At 32.7% G+C, this 21,137-nt stretch overlaps 1 protein-coding gene across 1 annotated transcript; it reads right to left on the reverse strand.

Annotated features, from left to right (window-relative positions):
- Positions 1-3,380: 3,380 nt before the first annotated feature.
- LOC131595346 (vacuolar protein sorting-associated protein 53 A) lies at positions 3,381-19,598 on the reverse strand. The gene is made up of 24 exons (XM_058867676.1): positions 19,315-19,598; positions 19,112-19,206; positions 18,957-19,013; positions 18,687-18,837; positions 17,846-17,916; positions 15,946-16,070; positions 15,568-15,728; positions 15,028-15,169; positions 14,567-14,630; positions 14,242-14,427; positions 14,106-14,147; positions 13,324-13,428; positions 13,183-13,242; positions 12,904-12,981; positions 10,463-10,570; positions 10,289-10,354; positions 10,126-10,203; positions 9,923-10,056; positions 9,744-9,837; positions 7,586-7,663; positions 6,922-6,984; positions 5,533-5,601; positions 5,234-5,329; positions 3,381-3,892 (listed from the first exon to the last, which is right to left on the reverse strand). Exons 1-24 carry the CDS (start codon positions 19,361-19,363, stop codon positions 3,602-3,604), a joined length of 2,463 nt encoding a protein of 820 aa, XP_058723659.1. The 5' UTR covers positions 19,364-19,598; the 3' UTR covers positions 3,381-3,601.
- Positions 19,599-21,137: the final 1,539 nt, after the last annotated feature.

A 21,137-nucleotide genomic window follows, 5' to 3' on the forward strand; every position in this document is an offset into this window, starting at 1 on the left:
CTAAGTTGTTAAGACTTAAGAAATTAGTTGCAATTTTGTTTTTTTAGTTAGTTACATTTGCAGTTTCTTGCCTTGCAAGTCATAGTCATAAGTGGTGAAGAAATGCAGCCAAGGAATGCTCAACCACATGTATATAAAGCATATTCATGCTATGATCAATTTGAGGGATTCATTATGCAATTCTTTCTTTTTTTCAAACTAAAGAATATTATGATTTTGATCATTTCTAATATGGTATGAGTCACAATTTCTTTGATTTTTCTTCAATTTTTTTACATGTATCTAAGAACTCTTCACTTCATCCTCTTTTTTGCATATGTTTGTGCATTTTTTATCCTTTATCATATCACCGCGAGCAACTCGTGCTACAACTCGTTCTTCTAATGGAGATGTTGATTCAGTTTACTATGTTCATCCAAGTAAAAATCCAAACTTTGTGAATCCCTTATCTCAATTTGAATGGATCCAATTATTTGTCATGGTCTAGATTAAAACAACGAGCTCATGACACCAAAAACAAACTTGATTTTATCGATGGTTCCATTCCTATTCCTGAATTCTTGATCTCAATAGAGTTGCGTGGAAACAATGCAATTATCCTGCTCATTCATGAATTTTAAACTTTATTACTACACCAATTGCTCAACTTGTTGTGTTTTTTGAAAACGACATTGATGTATGGATTGACCTTAATGAAAGTTTCCTAAAGCTGGTCAACTTTGTGTTTCAAATCTTCATGCTGAGATCAATAATCTCAAGCAAGGTTCCAAGTTTTTTTTTTATATCTCGATGAGTTGCGTGGACTTTTGAAAGAGTTTAATTAGAGATCCATGTCAGCTTGTACTTACATTTATTAATGTTGTTGGAACAATTACGCGAATGCACATCAGAGTAGAGAGAAACACACAAAAACTTTATTCATACAGTTCTGTCAAATTGTCTACGTCAGCGACTATAAAGCAACTATAGTTCTGTCTTATTGACTTGTTATGAATTACACACGTTTGAATTTCAGTGTTACAAACATATATCGAGATACTAATGATTCGAATTACAATAATATCCAAAAACCGTACCCTTGCTCTCTTGACATTATCTACAAGGCAAACTCAACAAATGCATATCTAATTCTATGTGTTATGCGCGTAATTTTTGATTTGAAGATCAAATCATTCAATTTTTGACAATAAAATTTTGCAGTTGTTAAAACTCAAATTTTATTAATGGAGCATCTACCTCCAATCATAAAATTTACTCTGATTGTTCAAGAGGAAAGTAACTACGTGGAATTACTTCCTAAACCTAATCATAGTGTCAATTATGAAGAATCCTATACTCTTATTAATGCTTATGCCTAAAAAAACCACAAGATTGTGGTAAAGCATTTACATCCACTGGTTTCAACAATTATAAAAAAAGACACCAGGTTTTGCACTCAATGCAATAGATCATGTCACACCATAAATATATGTTACAAAAGGCATGACTATCCACTTCATTTCTGCTAATGTATTTAGTATTGATGGTGGTGAGGCATTACATCAGGTTAACAGTAAAGAATAAGGTTCATCAAGTAACCAATAATCCAATATAACATTACTCAAGAGCTATACACTCAACTTAACTAACTCCTTAACAACTTAACTAAAATAGTCATTCTCCAATAAGAGATTATTAAGGTATTATTATATATTTAAATAAAATGTTTTGTTGAAATATCATATAATTTTAAATGTTTGATCTTCTTAACGAGAATTTTTAATTCAATGGTTGAATTGATTATATTCATCTTTTGAAAAATTGTAGGTGTATGTCAAATTTGACATAATGTGTCAACAACTTTGAATTTATTTTCTGTGTTGAAGACTTGAATCATAGACTAATAAAAATGAATAATTTAATGATAATTTTTTATTGTATGCAGATTACAAGGTTTTTAATGTTGATTTACCATTCGATTATTATTTTTTATTAGTCAATGATTCAAATTCTTAACAGAAAATAAATTCAAACTTTTACCTTCCTACATTCCGTCATCAACATTACCATCAATATTGACTATTTTTAAAAGAAACTAATATAAAGAAGTGTATATATGCTTCTAACATTATCCTCTTGCATATTCTAGTACTAGTATAATGATGCATGAAAAGTGATTGAAAATAATATGCAGTGGTATGCCGTATGCACTAATAAGATCATTTTAATGTCTCTGCTTTCATTTATTCCTTATGAGATCTATGTTCAAAATAATAAGTATAATTGAAGTTAATTAATAAATTTTCACCATTACTAATAGATTTTATTATTAAATCAAATATTTTTGAAGAAGTTTTTATAGTTTAAAAAGTGATGTGACATAACAATTATATAAAAAATTCTGAGTATATTTGGTTTAGTTAAAAGATCCACAAGTAATCGTGAAAATTTATAAACTAACTCTGGTCTTATCCTTTTGCGTCCCAATCACAAAAAGAATCTTCATTTTCATACAAGGGTTTCAACCTGCATTTGCACTCCACTGCATATTATTTTCAATCATTTATTCTTCTTTATTTGATAAATGAAAGATTAAGTTAAAATTAAAAAAGAAATATGGTATTCAATCATATCCCAATCGGCAATCAAACTAGGAATCTGCATTGGCAGAGAAGAATTACATCAACCACAAAATCAATAATATTAAAATATTGTTTTCATGCCTCTTTATACTAATACAAGGCTTATGATATTGTTATTATGTTTTAACTTTAAAAAGTAATCAATTAAATTTTAATTTATTTTAATATAATTAATATATTTTTAACTTGTTTACCATTAAAATATTTTTATTTAATTTTTAAAAAAATTATGTTAGTCTTTTATGCATAAAGTAACTTTGTTTATTTTAGACTTAAACTTAAATTATATTGGAGATCAAATATCAAATTACATTGCATACTGAAAATTATTGAAATTTTTGGTTATTTTCATATATCTATTCTGCAGTTAATATCGATTGTTAATTTACATTTTTTTTCTTTCTCCTTTGTAATGTAGTTGTCTTTTCTTTGTGGGTCAATCCTCCATTGAATGGTTGAAAGATCCAAAGAAGACTTTCAGTTTAATCTCTGAAGTATTACTCTCCTATTTTATTTTTAAAATAATTGAAGCACAAATTAAAGAACTAAATATAAAATATTCATCTTAAAATTCTTACATTCAACTTTTTATAAGTCAGACTATTGTAATATTCAATGATAAATTTCTAAGTTTGGATTTCAACTATGCTCACACACAAAAAAATAATGGATTCCAATTTGTGCGACATCTCATGAAATATATAATAACAGGAAATAAAATGATAGATTTGACAAAATCTAAGTAAGAGAGAGTGATACTTGAGTGACTAATTGAAGGTTCACTAAAGAGAGAATTGCGGAAACATGTTAATATTTTTATTTGCAAAATCAGCTTCCATTTGATTGAGTGAATTACAGATAAACATGATACTAAAATTACAGAAAGAATCAAGGAGAAGAAAGGAAAAAAGAAACATACAACTAAATGAAAAAGAGAGAAAAGAAAAAAATTACAAGTGAAATGGGTTAAATTACTCTCTTTATGGATTAAAGAGCTTTCGGAAAGGGCCATCCTTCCTGTCTTTGGCAGCTTCAGTTAGTGCTAGGAACCGCTTGAACCCTGTGGTGGCAGCTCCTCGTCCAAGTGCAGCAGCCCTAGTTAGAACATCCTCCCGTGAACCTACGAGTCCAAGTGCTACAGTAGGAATAGGTGCTACAGGGGCTACTGGAGGAGCTGGTGCAATAGTAGGTGTAATTGGAGTTTGCTTAATTCCAGGCCCATGTTTGTTGAAGTCGTCCAGTATGCTTTGTTGATCAGCTTTTTTAAGACCCTGAAAAAACAACGAATATGTCATCCCAATATGAAGCATAAGTGCATAGCTTACCGATCATGCACTCAATTGCATTTGAATCGGAAAAACCGACAAACCATTATCACTACAATAGCAGCCATAAACAAAATATAAAATATTGATGAATATTGAATCATTTAGCTTTTAAAAGTTCCTATTCGTGTTCAGTCATTTATACATCTTCTCTCGATTTTATACTTCTTTAAACATTTTAATTAATTATAGATGTCCTGATGTGCTACTGATAGGGATGTCAACGGGGCAGATATTGTTCGGAGGATGCTTCTCCGCTCCCCGCCCCACCCCCAAATTTAGTCCCCATCCCCATCCCCAATCCCCGCCACGGGGGAATATTTCCCCCATCCCCATCCCCACAGATCCCCACGGATATCCACGGAGATCGAATCTTAAGAAAATTTCTACACTTTTTGATCAAAAATATGACACTAGTATTTTGTTATTTTTTTTCCGTATTTTTTAAAACGCATATATTTGCATCTTTATTTTATAAAAAAAATAAAAATACATCTTGCATCAATAATAAATAAAAAAAAGCAAAAGAACTTGATGTTGCTAATATTTTTTATGTAAAAATAAATAAATAAATAGTAACATAACTTGCTACCGTGCTTCCACTAATTTACTACAACAATACCGATGTCGTCCAACGTAAGTGGTTGATTATGTGTGACAAATCTATAACTTCTAATGACTCTTCATTTTCTAATACATTAATATTTTCATGTAAAATTATATAATTATATAATTATATAATATATAAAATATATAAATTAAAATATATCGTCGGAGTCGGGGAATCCACGGGGACGGAGGATACTTTTCCAATCCCCGCCCCAAAGTGTTATCGGTGGAACTTTTCCCTCCATCCCCATCCCCACGGGGAAAAAAATCCCCAACTTCGAATCTCCGCACAGATATTCCCCACAGGGATCCCCATTAACAGATGCAATTGACATCCCTAGCTATTGAACCAGTGACCATGGAAACAACAGTAGTCACAGATTATCTAATTTGTGAAGAATTTACGAATTTTCCTAAAATGATATTGAAATAACTTTTGAGCTATGATCCTCAAGTTTTCCGTATAAAATTAATAAGCCAAATTGGTAATAAACTCGTGGTATTTTTATTTATTCATTGATCTATCCATGAAAAAATTATTCTATATTTCAATAAAAGAACACTGACAGATTTTACTTCAATGACCAGAGGGCCAACAAAACAAAGAAATACTGCAACAAGTAATCAACATACTAGAGAATTTGATAGAAGAACTAGTAAGAAATAGATAATTTTAACCTTAAGCTCCAATATCCGCTGAAACTCCATGGGTGTACCCTCAGGTAGCAGTGCACGGTAAGTATCTGCTACAGAATCAACTGGAGAAAGTATAACCTAATCATAGACATTCACACAAATTTGCATCAGAAATAACTACATAGATATTTGGCTATGCTTGATTTTTTGGGACAATTTTTTTTCCCTAAAACTCATATGGTAAAGATATTAACTGTAAGATGCTTAGACCACAACAGCAATCTAATAAAAACATAATAAATTTTTTTTTTTAAAACTTCATTACTAAATGTAAGGCAAACCTTCAAAAGGGCCTCGGCTTTGCTCATCTCACGACTTACAAACTTGGAATAACTTGCAGCACTTGATGTCTGTCGCATAGAACAAGCAGTCAGTTTAATGGGAAAAACCAGTGGCAAGCACAAGAGAAAACTACAATTAGATATGCAAAGAGAAGTATGTTGTTTTCAATATTTGTTTTACATGACAAGTGAGTTCCTATGAATTCCAGAGAGCTGGAAGGGGTTCTTCGGCTGATGCAGTATAATATATATACAAGATAGAATAATTGCTTGATCCAGATAGTTTATAATCGTTGCTTTCTCAGTTTTCAGGTTACTTAGGGCCTGTTTGGAAGTTTGTTTTTGGAGGGGAAGACTTTAGAAGGTTGCGTTTATATTTTGAAATGTATTTGGTATTTTTAAAAAGTTTAAAAAATTATATGGTTTTATATGCTAATGTAGTATATTATTTTTTGAACTTATTAAGAATATCAAACACATTTCAAGATATATATGCAGCCCTCTAAAGTCTTCCCCTCCAAAACCCTTCAAAAACCAACTCTCAAACAAACCCTTAGAGTATAAGGCAGCCACTTTTTCTCTCCCTGCTCTACCTTCTGTTTCAAGAACTGAATGCAAATTGACGTAGCAATCATTTATGTTTATTTATAGCTGGGCATCAATGCCGCTTGGAAAATAAAGTATTTTAGTATGGATAGAATTTAATATAACTTATAATGGATAACCTGCAAAAGCTGAAACTTGATTTTTTTTTTTTTTATTTAGCTTGAATTAATCATAAAATATCAATTTCTACTCCACATAAGTGTGTATTTTTTCTGTAAAACTTTATTTACAATAAATACAGTCCATCTGAAAACTACATTTGGAAAATATTAAAATGCTTCCAGTAAGAGAAGCATTTGGTCAACAAGATTCCCCAAAATACTTGAAATGTAGAGATCAGGTCAGAACCACTATATAGTATATACAAACTCCAAAAGAGAACAGAAAAACACAAGTTTGCTGTGACGGTGATAATTCTAGCAGCGAGGACAATGGCATTATCTAGTACTCCCTCCGTTCCTTTATAATTGTCACTTTTGTGAAAAAAATTTGTTTCTTTTTAAGTGTCACATTTCAAAGTTCAAGAAAGTATTTTTGTTATTTTGTCAAAATTACCCCTAATCATTATGATAGAGAGAGAAAAAGTTAAATAAAATATTAAAAAGTTTAGGGTATTATTGGAAAAAGAATAATCATTACTTAAAAAGTAACAATAATCATTGGTTGTCTTGGTACGTGGAAAAACTTAAAAAGTGACAATTATAAAGGAACGGAGGGAGTAGTATTTCAGAATAAACAGTAGTAACTACGATTGTAAACTATAATTTGCATATGCTAGATTACCTGTCTACCAAGGGAAGGAATTTCAAGAAGGATTGTCTTAACAGCTTGTGTATCCAATAGCATCTGCAAAAATCATTTTACTGTTCTATTAACGTTGCAGTACATCATAAATAGAGATCCAAGGAGTTCCTCATATTACAAAGATTATTATAAGAACAAAATAAAATGGAAAAATGATTCAGGGAGAGTTGTGCATAATTGATAATTAATATTTCTCTTATTCAGAGTTTTAAAACTAGAGTCCAAGGAGCATTCTGCCATATATGATATTATGAGCATTCTAGGATTTATCAAAGTATCTAGCCAAGACATGTTCGCTTTTTCAATTGCCAAGCCTTCCACAAACTCCAAGGTTTCTCAGTTCCAAAAGTAGAAGAAACTACAACTGCCAATCCTTTCACAAACATTCAAGTGAGAAGCTCAATGATATATATTGTTAAAGTTATAACCATCTTCTATGTCCGACATTTTCAAAGGCTCTTGATAAGAACTGATTAGGGTATCAAAAAAAACCAGTCAGCCTCGCTTGATTTTTTTTTAAAGTTCTTTTCACCTTAAATTTTTGTGTTTTGGAGGATATCCTAATTGTCCCCTCTATCCTCTCTAATAAAATTTCTTCCATCAAAAAATTCTTGTCGGTATAAAAAGGAAAAGCAGTCAGTACCTGTTGAGCTCCAGTTTCTGATATTTGCTTGCATTTAAAAATGTTTGAGTAGAAGCGTGGGCCCAGAGAAGATGCAAGCTGCAGAAAAAGAGAAATATTTAAAGACAGCTGACTACATACAATACAAATTATTAAGGGTGATTAAATTGTTGAACTACTAGGAGATGTACAGAAAATATGGAAATATCCAGCTTAAGAGAAAATTGACTACATTCTGTCAGAACAGAGGCTTGAAAATTGCCAATACATTAATAGAAATTGTTCTAAATAATGCATATTTATAATTATTAGTTATAATTGTATTCACTTATTTGTAAATCAAGCCCATTAGGTTTAGAATAGTCTATGACGATTTAACAAATAACTGCTTGTACAATATTCATAACCCTGAAATATATCAGAAATAATTTCTACATGGTATTAGAGCTTTCTTTCTTCAGGGTCTCATTTCCACATAAACCTTAGCCGCCTTCATTGCGGTTTTTTTTTTTACTGCATTCATTGCATTCTCTTTAATTTGCCAGTTTAATAGGGTCTACACTGTCTTCATCTTTTTTTGGTGGATTTCCAAATATATGATGTAAAGGTGAAAACTGTGGCTACAAAACAGAAAAACAAGACTGTTACAGAGTACCAAATCACCACAAAGCTGTGAATGGAGCTGGATCATTATATTACATTACAGGATTATAAAACTGTGTGTTCAGAAGATTCAATATTACTCAAGGAGTATACTGAGCAGGATAAAGTCTATGATTTCTAGGTGAGATTCAACTCTGACTTTGATCAGGTTAGAGTTTATATTCTTGGTGAGGAGAAAGTAGCAAGAATTAATGAAGTAGTGGCTACAATGAGAAGTGAAGAACGTGGAAGGGGGTCACTGCTTGAAGCCCCGTCAGTGGAAAGTTCAGCAATGCTAGCTGAGAAGGATTTGGTTGGTCACGATGGCTGACCAAAGGAAAGGGGAGGAACCAATATGAAGAAAAAAGGTGAAGGAGTATGGTGTACCAATTGCAACAAGCCTTGTCATACTCTTTAAAAGTGCGGGAAGTTACATGAAAATCCACCTAGTAGAGAATAGGGGGAGGGGGGTTTACCAAGAAAGGGAGGACACACGCATATAGCTGCACAACAGGCACTAGTAAAGAAAGCAGAGGAATTTCGGGCCAGCTCAACCAAGATGAAGTAGAGAGGGTGAGATCCTTCCTCGATAAGTTGGAGAAACCAAAGAGGTAGTTGTTCTCTAGCATAGTCAGGCGTGTTTCCATTTCCACATCCGCTGGGCAAGTTTAAATTTTCTTTTGGACTTAATGCTTCGAATACACCCAATAAGCAATATTTGATACTAGATTTTGGAGCCACTAACCACATGACACCCTTACCTACTACACACTTATCCACTTATTCACCTTGTCCTAGCAACAAGAAAACCAACACGTAGTTGTCCACTAGACTAACTTCCACACAGGAACCCACAAAAGACATATCATGTAATGTTTCTTTATAACAATGTGTTTTTCAGGACAAGAATTCGAAGAGGGAGATTGGAAATGCTAGAGAATGGAATGACCTTTATTACTTGGATAACCAGAATCTGCCTCCAAATTTACTCAGCAATAACTCCTTTTTTCTGAAACAATAAAGACCAACAAGTAGAATGTTCTTTTGTATCATTGTCGTCTTGGTCATCGTCTTTCACTATTCCTAAGATTATCTAAGAAGTATAATCTAATCAAGGAAGGCAACGGGCAATGGTTGATGAGATGACTGCTTTGGAGTCCAATCATACATGAACCCTAATTCCATTTCCACTGGAAAAGTCATACATGCATAGTTTGAAAGCCCGATTGATGGACAAAGGGTACACAAAAGTGTATGGACTAGATTATAATGATACCTTCTCTCCGGTAAAGTATTACAATGTGAGGGAGAGTGTTGATCATATATGTAACAAGCTAGATGCATATGATAGATATATTTCAATTTGAGGGAGAGTGTTGATCATAACAATAACTAAGATTATTATTTATCTTTATTACCTTTGATAGTTTCCTATTTTCATTATTTTGAGAGATTATACCTTGTCTATAAATTTGTACGGTTTAGTTGTGCAATACAGGCATTTTAGTTCTAAATTATTCTAGTATTGGTGATTTACCTTGTCCAAAAAGAACTGAAAGTAGACAGGTGAAAGAAGACTTCCAAGTGTCGGAATGCTAGTGGTTAGAATCAAATTTATGGCATTAACATACCTACAAAGAAAACATTACAATTAAATTAAGGAACTTTGCCGGGAATAAGAACTGTTGGTTAAATTTATAAAGGAATTCAACTTACTCGGATTGATCACCAACACTTTCAAGGGTGCCCCAAGGAACACGTGTCATTGCTGCCATTTCAATGTCAAATTTGGTTTCTAGGCCATTCACTAAGGTTACTAAGGATTTTGTTATAACAGCTGAAAATTCATCCTGCATAATTGCATAGCATTGTTAGAATGAAATCCATAAGAAAATGAATTATTTAACAGACACAATTACCTGCACTTCTGACATGTCCACCCCATCAGCAAATTGATGATCAATTATTTTAGAAACACTTTCAGCCAGTTCACCAGCCTGTCAAGCACAGCGCTAAGTTAGTATTTAGTAAACCTGGCATTTCCTCGTTTTATACTGAATGAAGAATGTAAAAGCAACTAACCGTTTTATGGCAATATTCGGCTGAATTGACAATGTAACAAATCACTCTTTCATCCCTATCAGATGTCTGTTCAACATGTCCAAAGATTAATTTTGGCATATAAAAGAAAGTTGTTTGATAACATGAATATGTAACTTATCACATATAATGAAAAAACAATTCCTTTCAAGATACCTTTATCTGCCCATCCATGCCTGTGGCCGCAGCAACAATTCCCGTGCCCCCCTTTGGAAGTCTTGCAAAGAGTCTTGTAGCATATGCTTTAAGAATTCTTTGGAAAACCTAAGATTGAAATGGAAGAGTCATAAACTGCATGAAACTGGAGTTCATAATGTTCAAGTATATGCATTGTGAATTGCAATCAGAAATCATTTCCCTTTGTGCCCTAGAAGTTGAATAATACTTTTTTTAACCCCTTAACAGCCTACTATAAGAGAATCTTAGATTGTAGATCACGTGGCCTTCTTGTAAATCTTCTGTCACATATAATTAGGTTGAAATGGAAGAGTCATAAACTGCATGAAACTGGAGTTCATAATGTTCAAGTATATGCATTGTGAATTGCAATCAGAAATCATTTCCCTTTGTGCCCTAGAAGTTGAATAATACTTTTTTTAACCCCTTAACAGCCTACTATAAGAGAATCTTAGATTGTAGATCACGTGGCCTTCTTGTAAATCTTCTGTCACATATAATTACACTTAATACATTAAGCTACATCAACCAACTCTTAAAAAATATAGAACAAATATTGGACACCGCTGCTAAATTATAACATACATTATTGCATGAAGAATGTGCAGCTCAGTCTGAAATCAGCCATGAATCAGTATTGTCAATAGCGGATAGCGGAAAATAGATGGGTTGTTAAAATCTGCTATCCAATAATGCTACTCAGAGTTATCAATTCCAGATAGCGGAGCGGAGCGGCCGACCCCAAAAATGGGATAGCGGGATAACTACTATTTGACTATTTTTTAGACTAATTATATGAATAATCTATAAAACATATATTTAATGTAAAACCAAACAAATAAAAGAGGAAGAAGAGAAATAGAGTTACTAAATGACTATTACTATAAAAAATAAAAAGAGGACAGCATGAATAAAGAAGAGAAAAGAAAGAAGAGGAAGAAAGAAGAGAAAAGAAAGAAAGAATAGGAAAAGAAGAATTAAAAAAAATAGAATAATAAAGAAAAGAAATAAGAAAGAAGAGAAATGACAGAAGAGGTAAATCTAGATTTTCACGTTCAAAACAGTTCAAACCCGCTTGGACCGGGAAGCGCTCCCCTCCCGCTACTCACTAAACATCAAATAGCGGCCACCATCTCAAACTGAGATGCGAACCGCTCCTCCATAACGAAGGGTCACCGCTCCGAGCCGCTATCCCGGGATAGCGCCGCTATCGGCCACTATTGATAACACCGATGCTACTGTGGCGGCTATTTGACCAATTTTGTACTAAATTGCGTATCTCGTAATAAATGATAGAGGGTATATATTGGGAAAAATATCATTAATGTTATATTGAAATTGTTATAATTTTGGACAAATATTTTTGGCAAAGTGACTTATAATTTGGGACAGAGGGAGTATTTAACAACATTGCCATGAACCATCCTGCCCAGACCTGAGAATTCTCTTTTCTTGGATTGATGAAAAGAAGTAATTGTTAGCAACTGTTAAGATTCCCACATCAGACAATATATGGCCTCAACATGTGCTTATAAGTGGGGGCAATCCTCACCCTACCAACCGATTTTGTAGGGATGAGTTAGGCCCAACCACATTTCTTAACATGGTATCAAGAGCCTTGTTTAAGATCCGGTGGGCCACCTATTCCGGTTTCTGCTATCCGGCCACCCACCATTTATTTCCACGCTCCAATTGTGTGTTCCTGGGCGTGAGGGGGTGTGTTAAGAGTCTTACATCGGACAATATATGGCCTAAACATGTGCTTATAAGTGGGGGCAATCCTCACCCTACCAACCGGTTTTATAGGGATGAGTTAGACTCAACCACATTTCTTAACAGCAACAATGTGGTGAATTATTTAGGCGGAAAATTTCTTCAGACAGAAAATCATACTTCTAAAAGTCTCATGAATCGAATCAAAGGCCTCCTAATTTTGATGAAGTTCAAGGAATAATGATAAGTTAACTTAGTAGAATCACATATTATGGAACAGAAAATCATACTTCTAAAAGTCTCATGAATCGAATCAAAGGCCTCCTAATTTTGATGAAGTTCAAGGAATAATGATAAGTTAACTTAGTAGAATCACATATTATGGAACCCTTCAACTGGATTTCGAAAAGTATTAATTTTTCTCTAGCTACTTATTTTTCCCTTTTATAAAGAGATAAAATGATAGCAGTAAGAGCCAGAAATATGAGTGCAGAATTCCAAAAGACAATAAGAGCAACCATCCACAAATTTGGGCTTCATTAAAAATAACCACCAAAAAATGAAAACAGGGAAAATAAAATGAGAAAAGTTTATGTATTTCATTAATATAAATGTTAAACTCTATGGTTCAAGAGTTCAATATTCATGTAGCCGACCCCACCTAGTGTGACAAGGCTTAGTTGTTGTTGTATAGTTCAAGAGTTTACCTTAAACAAATTAAATAGTGTCTGGCTCTTCGTCAAAGCACTGCATCTTTTCAAGCTTCTCTTGATTATTAGAAACAACTAAGTAACATGACAAAAGATAACCAAGTTAACATAAAACATACCAAAACTGGTCATAAAGGGGAAGAGATTTAAGCTATTTAACCATATTACCCTTTTGCAACAGATCAGTTTATCCCAATAAGAAATATCAAGGTCTTATAAGACATTAAACAACATAACACTGTAACATATAATCTGTAACAAGATCTACTGACTCACCTGCATGCTACTGGATAAAACACTACTCTGACCTCCCTCCTCAATATCCCATGTCTCCTCCTGCAGTGGATGAAACTTTTAATCAAGGAAAAAGCCAGAAGTAAATCAGAGTGCGTATCTGAATGGTAAGACATGGATTACCTGGACAAGTTTCTCCAGACTGTCCATTAGTGTTTTTTCTTCCAATTCTACATATACTGTTAAATGAGGTTCAAAGCAAGATGAAACAATTCCACGAAAGTTGAACTGTTCAAACAACCAAATGTTTATCAGGTAAATTTTAATGAAACAGATCAATAGCAATAAAATTAAAACGCCTATAAGAAAGCAATAGTCACACTGGCATTCAACAGTAGAGAAAATACAAAGAGACCGGTGAGTTTTTCTACATCAATCTCACATGACTTATTTTTATCAAGAATTTAATACTAGCAGATTTCTCAGTTCCCACTTTCCCATTTCGGTAAATATGAAATAATTAGTAAATTAACTTAGAGACAACTATTTGACCCAAAGTTGACAGCTAAGCCCAAACTCGGGATCAAAGGAACAGCAATTATGAAATCAAGAAAATATTAGTCCAGAAATTTTAAGGGTTTTAATTGATAAAATAAGTAGGAGAAAATAACCACAACACAAGATTCAAAAATTTAAACATGGAGTAATATTCTAATGTAGAATATTTTGGGTTTTTCTGTACAAATAAAACTCGGCGTGACAGACTTAAGATTATTGAATAAAGAGTGGTACCGGATAATAGTGAACAAGAAATGCAAGAAAAAACACAATAACACCAGCCAGAAAAGTTATTTCCAAAAGCATCTATACCATTGTGACAACACCTCAGGCCACAAACTTAAATGCATGCATTTGACATACAAAATCAATTACGTGTATTAGAAAATAGTCATATAAAACCGTACCCCAGCTCCAGGAACTGCCAAATCTTTGGTTCCATTTTTTTCCTATTGATACAAAATCAAAACACTATGGTCATCAGTAAATTGCAATATTTAAAAGTCCTTATGAATAAGTATTAGCAGTTATCCATGTACATACTTCACTCTCACTTCCTTGATGTGCATTAAGCCTTTTTTCATACTTCTTCCGGATATCTGAAGCATTATTACTAGAATTAGCACCTCTTCCTATTTCTTCAATCTCATTCCCAATCTCTCTGTTTTGAGTGCCTCCACCAAATTTTTCAGCCAACTCATCCTCAAACTCTAAAGTTCGTTGTAAAGCCTGCAACAAATTAACATATGAAACACTTGAAATAACACATAAAGTGTTTTCAGTTCAACCCAAATCAGTTTCCCAAGCGAAGCAGGTGAAGCAGTTATCAGAACAGCAATGCAAGTATATTCATCATTTGATGGCTTACCAATAACAAAGTCCCAACATCTGGCTTTTCCTTTAAATTAGAAAGAATGTCCTCAAGTTGTTTCCTGCAGAGACAGGTCACATAAGCACAACAATATTTTTTGTATGGAATAACCATAAACTGAGTTTGGTATAGGTGCTGCAAAATGCTTAATCCCATTAACTTCTGTAAAAACATATATTTAAGTAATTAAGTATACAGCAAAATTGTCTCAAAACTGGAAGTAGATTAAATTGATGTTGGAAATTCAAAATGAGAGAGAGGGAAAACAAAATCTAAACAACTTTCCAAGCAGCAGCAAAAATAATATCTATTCAATAAATTAAAATATCATTTTACAACAAACTATGATAATCATGCCTCACTATGGCCATGCCTTCTCATAATGCATGTAAGGCAAGATAAATCAACTGCCGCATAAATTGTGTTAAAAAGGTTTCTCAAACAAATAAATACCATACCTCGTTTTCTTGCAGAATAGAATACACAGCCGATAAGAAACGTGCCATGAAGATGGGAAGATTTTCCAAATTTCTTCATTTGATCGCATCCGGCGCTTAATCCATGCATATCGTCTCTCCGTTTTATCCAACTTTGCTAGTTCTATAGGATGTAAACAAAATTAAAAAGACAAAATTGCAGACATTTGAAAAGCATTCTATGACTAGGAGCATGTTTGGATTTCCGTTTGATCTCTCAATGTGCCTTGGCCTTAATTATTTTTAATTGTGTTTGATAACAGTTGGTAAAAGGAAATTCGATTGAAACACTGTTCAAGAAAAAGCAAGACTTCTGATGCTTGTCATTTTTCTGTTTCTGTTCGAAAAGTCTTTAGACTATTTAAACCTCTGTTTCCATCTTGTAAAGCATACGTTTGAAAATACGTATCCAAATATAAAAAACGCGTCAGAGAGAACTCATTTTTAATTAAAAGTACATTTGCAAACATTAATCCAAATACACTGAGGATAAAATAGATGTTACATACTAATTAAACATACCAGCTCCTTCAAATATTTGCTCATACGAAGTAAGCTCCCGATTGCAAAAATTATTTACCAACTCTTCCTTTACCGAAGGCTCTAATGCATCAACAACCAGGCAAGCATCAGACAACTGTTGTAGCAAATTGGTTTCTTCTGTCTCCTTTCCAGTACCTAAGCTGAGACAAAAACAGAAAATTGAGACCCAGTTACACATAAGCTCTTTACAACCAAACCATTTCCATAACTAGTGAGGTTAACTACATGTCACAAACGACTAATGAAAAAAGAAAAATGCACACAAGCAATCTAAATGGACACTGTGTATCTAATTGACATTGCAGAGCCCAAGGAGATTTTCAAACACGGCAGAAAATGGAAATAGTAACAATGTACCTAGAAAAATCAGAAAACACATGTGACTTGAGTATTTGCTTGATATTCTTAAACTTCTCCCTCAGTTCTATGATCTTCGGAATATCCCTATAGGCCTCAAAGTGGCTACATAACTGGTTCACTGCCTGAAATACAAATTACTCTATAAATAACAAAAATTAATAGATAATGCAACAAAAAAAAAAATGCTCAGTTTTATAGATAAGTTTATAAAAAACAAGAGCCATACTTTCTCAGTGAGAAAGAACAAAACTAATTAATACATAAAATATTATTATTTACTAAAGAGCAAGTACAACTGATGTAGGCCTCCATAGTATATACTACCTTTCCTAAATATAAGACTATCTTAAGGTTTGGTCCCTTTTTTCAAAGCTGTCTTATATTAAAGAACGGAGGTAATAATAACTTATTCAGCAACAAGTCAATCAACAATCAAGCCATATCTAACTAGGTGGAAAGAGACACAATAACCTATCCAAAAGCTAAAAGGAGGCATACATCCAAAAGCACAGATTAGACTATTTTCATGGATTGAACGCAATTGAATGGAAATAAGGAGAAAGAATTCTCGTCCGAGGGTTTAACCTTCACAAAGGTTTTCCTCTTACCAAACACAATTTCCTGATGTTGGGTAGAACCCAAATCTCATATTGAAAAGAGATGAGGACTAAAAAGAGTGTCAACTCTCTTCTTACAAGTCAGTTTTGCAGGGATGAGTTAAACTTAACATAAAAACATAATACCTGAATATCCCTTTTGGCCTTTTCAAGTATCTAATAGAGTTTCCTCTAACTTACCATATACCTTAACTAATCTTAATTACTTTGACTTCCCTTTATTCTATATCCTAACATATCACAAAATCCATAAAGACTGCATAACATAAGAGCCACATTAGAATCCTTCCTGGAATAAAATATTTATGATTTCCCCACTCTTTTGGTTTCTTTGGTTAAGATGCATTAAGTACTCCTAGTAATGTGACAAAGACGTTGAAAGGAAACACCTTTGCAGAGAATACATTGTATTAAATGGCTTGAGCCTTCATAAAAATTTCTCAATTACTCCAAGGATGTGATCTAGAATAAAAAAGACAACTTCTCATAAATCTCAATATCTACACTTCCTCTTCGATGCAAAATGACATGTACAATCTGATTCAATCAATGATCCACTCAAAAATTTAATTGTGTGAACTAATTTCTGCCTCTTCCTGATTGGCCAAGAAGGGTAGAACAAGAATAACCTGATACTGAATTAATGCAACAAGGGAATAGGAACCGGGGAAAGTTATACAAGAATGTAACACTATTATTCAAATTCAACGGTAAGGCCGAAAAGTTAAAAGCATAAGTCAGATTACATGCTTTGCATATGCAACTTAAAGTCTCAAACTCCAAAACAAACAACCCAAACTTAAGAACAAAAGGCTATAATTAAAAATAGAAAATAAATTTCTAACCTAAATGGTAATAAACTGTGATCCAAACAGGAGCCTTGGCACAATAGTTGGAGTGGCGCTACTGTGTGTCTAGAAGTTCACAAGTTTGAGTTGTAGAATCAACCTTTTACAAGTGCACAATAAGGCCATCACATGGAGCTTCATAGCACCAGGTTGTCTATTAATGGTCATAGGATCTAACCAGCTAAACTATGTAATCCTAAATAAACCATTATTAAACCCTACGTACAAGCTCCAAATTCTATACTACAAATGCGTTACAAACTAACACAATAATCACAAATATCATTTCATCACATATCTTTAGAACTACGATAGATTTGCTTTATAAAACCACCTCCAGGATACACAAACAAAACACCAATATAATAGCAAGGTACACACCATAGAGTAAATAAACATATAAAAAGCAATGTATAAAGATATATTAGATACCTCCAGCTGTGCGGCTGCCTCTTTGTATTGACGTTTTGAAGCCATCACTTGAAGTTGTTCAACAGCAGAGACTGCCATATAATAGGTAAACCAGTTTAAGTCAAGGATTTAAGGATGTCTATGCATTTTAAAAACTGACAGCTTCTTATGCTGGACAGGCATTTGAAATCACCCAAACTCCATATTCTCAATACTGAGATAGTAACTTGATCTGTGCTAGTTTGACAGAAATATAAGGGAAACATATATAAGCTGAGGTTTGAGACACTCATGCTGGTTTGCCCTTGTTTTTGTCGAATTGACACCTAAGATGACTCACTTGTGAAGACCAGAAGAATCGGTAGCTTCTACTTCCGATGGACAATGCCAAACGTCATTACAAGTTTAAGAAATTTCAAAATAGTGCTCTAATGTGGACTACCTATCAAAGGGCCCCCCGTATAACTTGCCTAAAACTATCAAGTATGAAACAAACAAATATAATAGTTGTATTGTTTTACATTTCCAAATAGTAAGTTAAAAATGTACTGACCCATTTTACTATTTGCATCAGAAATATAGTCTAATACTTTATTCAAAGTCGATGTTTCAAATACAATTACAATTGAAACCATCACTTAGTGGTTGTCCTACTTGTTTTTCTACTTGGCATGGCTGTCTTTGTATAATATCTACTTTTTTTCTAAAAACTACACTTGCTCATGTTAATTAACATATTTATCGAGCTACTATAAATTTCAAACTCCGAATCAATTAAACTAGCCAGCTTAAGAACCATTATTAATAAATAAACAAAGGTGTTTTTACTTGTTACTATATAAAAGGAAAAACCAAGACATACCAAGCATTGTAAGACGATGAAGCGCGGTAATTGTAGTGGTTATATGCTTCTTTGCAAAGTCCAATTTCTTAATATCCCTACATATTTCTTGAACCATTGTTTCACTCTGAACAGCCTTAGTTTTTATTTCTCTAATCTTATACATAAGTTCCTACATAACAAAACCAAAAGGCTTAAAAACACAGATAAAACAACTAAGAATGCAACAGAAAGGTTCAAATTCTGAAAAATAAAAAATAAAACTAGAAAGCGAGGAGCTAATTATTTCACCTCAACGGCACGAGTAGCAGCAGCAAGATCCTCTTTCGCCTTAGTTCCAGAATTACTCTAAAATCAAAAGAAGAAACAAAACCATAATCAAAAAGCAAAAATAATAATAATAATAAATAAATCATGCAGTGTTAATCAATTGAAAATCTCAATACCTGTTGACGAACTGCAGCTAAAATTCCAGCATCAACGGTTCGAATCTCGTTCTGAATTTTTTGCATTAGCGGTTCAACACCGGTTAACGATGCTTCTGTATATAATTTCACGAATTTCACAAGAATTTGAGAAATCAAGCATCAATTAGAAACAGTTTGAGATTGAAATTGAAACTGGAACTGAAATTGATGAAATGAAATACCGTTAGGGAACATTTGATTGATGTACTCTAAGGCGCTTGACTTGTCCATTGTTGAGACTGAGAAGAACTGTGATGAAGAAAATGTGAAGAGTGGTGATTGTAGTTGACGGATCTATGAATCGCGCGATTGTGACATTTGTGATCTTCGATTCGTTGTAGATCCAATTGCGAAGCTTGTTGAGTATGTCGTTAGTTCTTTTACTCTTCTTCAATCTCTGAAAATTTTAGAAAAGAGGACTCGTAGTGAAAATTTTAGAAAAGAAAAATTAAAATCTGTATAAATTTCTATTTCCTTTGAAAAAGGTATACTGTATATCGTTATTCTATAACATTTTTTAACCCAATTATTTTTCTATAAAATAATCTAACCTTTTATTATCCATCTACATATTTCTCTAATTTTATGTTTTCTTTTTATTTTTATTTTTTTTATAAGCAAGGATTATATTAGAAAGAGTACTAGGGGTACTCAAACCCGCTTACAAAAGAAGAGCAGAAAAGCTCTGACGCGGAGAGATTACAAACCAACTATAATCTACGTTAGGTAAAATAACGGATTTTTACAAAAATCGTAGAAATTACACTTGGAATAAGCAATATCACCAAAAAACGACCATCTCCAAATCTTCAATTTGATTTCCCAAGTGATATCGTTAACATTACAAGTCGCACTGTTGAAGATAATATCGTTTTCTTTTTATAATCTTAGAGTTATTAAGATTGCATTCAACCACAAAAAACTAAAATAATCACAAAATTGAGATTAATTTTGCTAAATCAGACGGTTTAAAAAAATTAAAATTAATTTTTATGTTTTACTTTTCTTGTTTTTTGTTTAAATTTAAAAAATTGATTATAACATACCGTTAAAATTATATAGATGGAAGATGAAAAATAAAATTGGAGACATGACACAATGTAAATGCAAATAGAAGGAGATCACATTGTGTGAGTTAAGGAATTAAGGTAAATATATAACTATTAGTGCTTAATTAGTTTTCTGATTTTTTTATTGGGCCTTACATTGCATGTTTTTTTTGTAAGATTGTTTATTATATTTGTTTGAGAATTTTATTTTACAAATTATGATATAAAATACAATTTATTAGGATGTTTAACAATATATTTATTGAATTTTTTAGTTTACATTAATATGCGGTTCAACCACAGTTTAATCAGTTGAACCGATTGAACCTTGACTCACACGTTTTGCCAATTCATTCTCTAATTCGGTTTTTAAAATATTGATTAATAGTATAAAATAGTTTTTCACTATTGTCCAATAAAAAATTATCAATCCACCATAACATGTAAGGCTCGCATGCTATTTTTTTAGCTTATAACTTATAAGCTCATATGACGATAAAAGATTTTTTTGGCAACAGTATTTTCATTACGAGCTTATAGTTTATTTTACTAACTTATAGCTTATTTTCCAGACGCTATTTCAAATAGCAATTTAGCTTATAGCTTATAGCTTAACATTTTCCTTCCATTTTTACCCTTATTATTTTAACCAAAATCCACTTTTACCCTCTATAATTTGTTTTAATTTAAAATAAATAATTATGTATTAAATGTCTTTTATGTCAATTTAATTTATTAGCTAGTTGAACCACTAATTTTACCAAACACTTCAATTATCTTATCAGTTATAAGTCATTAGTCATCAGTTATAAGTTATCAGCCATCAGCCATAAGCTACCGGCTATCAGCTAACTTATCAGTCAACCGCTATTTTTATCAAACAGAGCCTAAGTAATTTTAAAATATCTTTGTGATTTGGCGGAATATCAATTGACGCAAACATGGCAAGTTTTTAC

Source organism: Vicia villosa, linkage group LG4, assembly GCF_029867415.1.
Source record: "Vicia villosa cultivar HV-30 ecotype Madison, WI linkage group LG4, Vvil1.0, whole genome shotgun sequence".
Lineage (NCBI taxonomy): Eukaryota > Viridiplantae > Streptophyta > Magnoliopsida > Fabales > Fabaceae > Vicia > Vicia villosa.

Coding starts and splice junctions, on each gene's coding strand:
- LOC131595346 (XM_058867676.1), bottom strand. CDS start 19,363: ATGGACAAGTCAAGCGCCTTAGAGTACATCAATCAAATGTTCCCTAAC. Junction 14,148..14,241: donor ATCAAGGAAGTGAGAGTGAA/GTATGTACATGG, acceptor TTGTATCAATAG/GAAAAAAATGGAACCAAAGA. Junction 10,355..10,462: donor GCATGGATGGGCAGATAAAG/GTATCTTGAAAG, acceptor CATGTTGAACAG/ACATCTGATAGGGATGAAAG.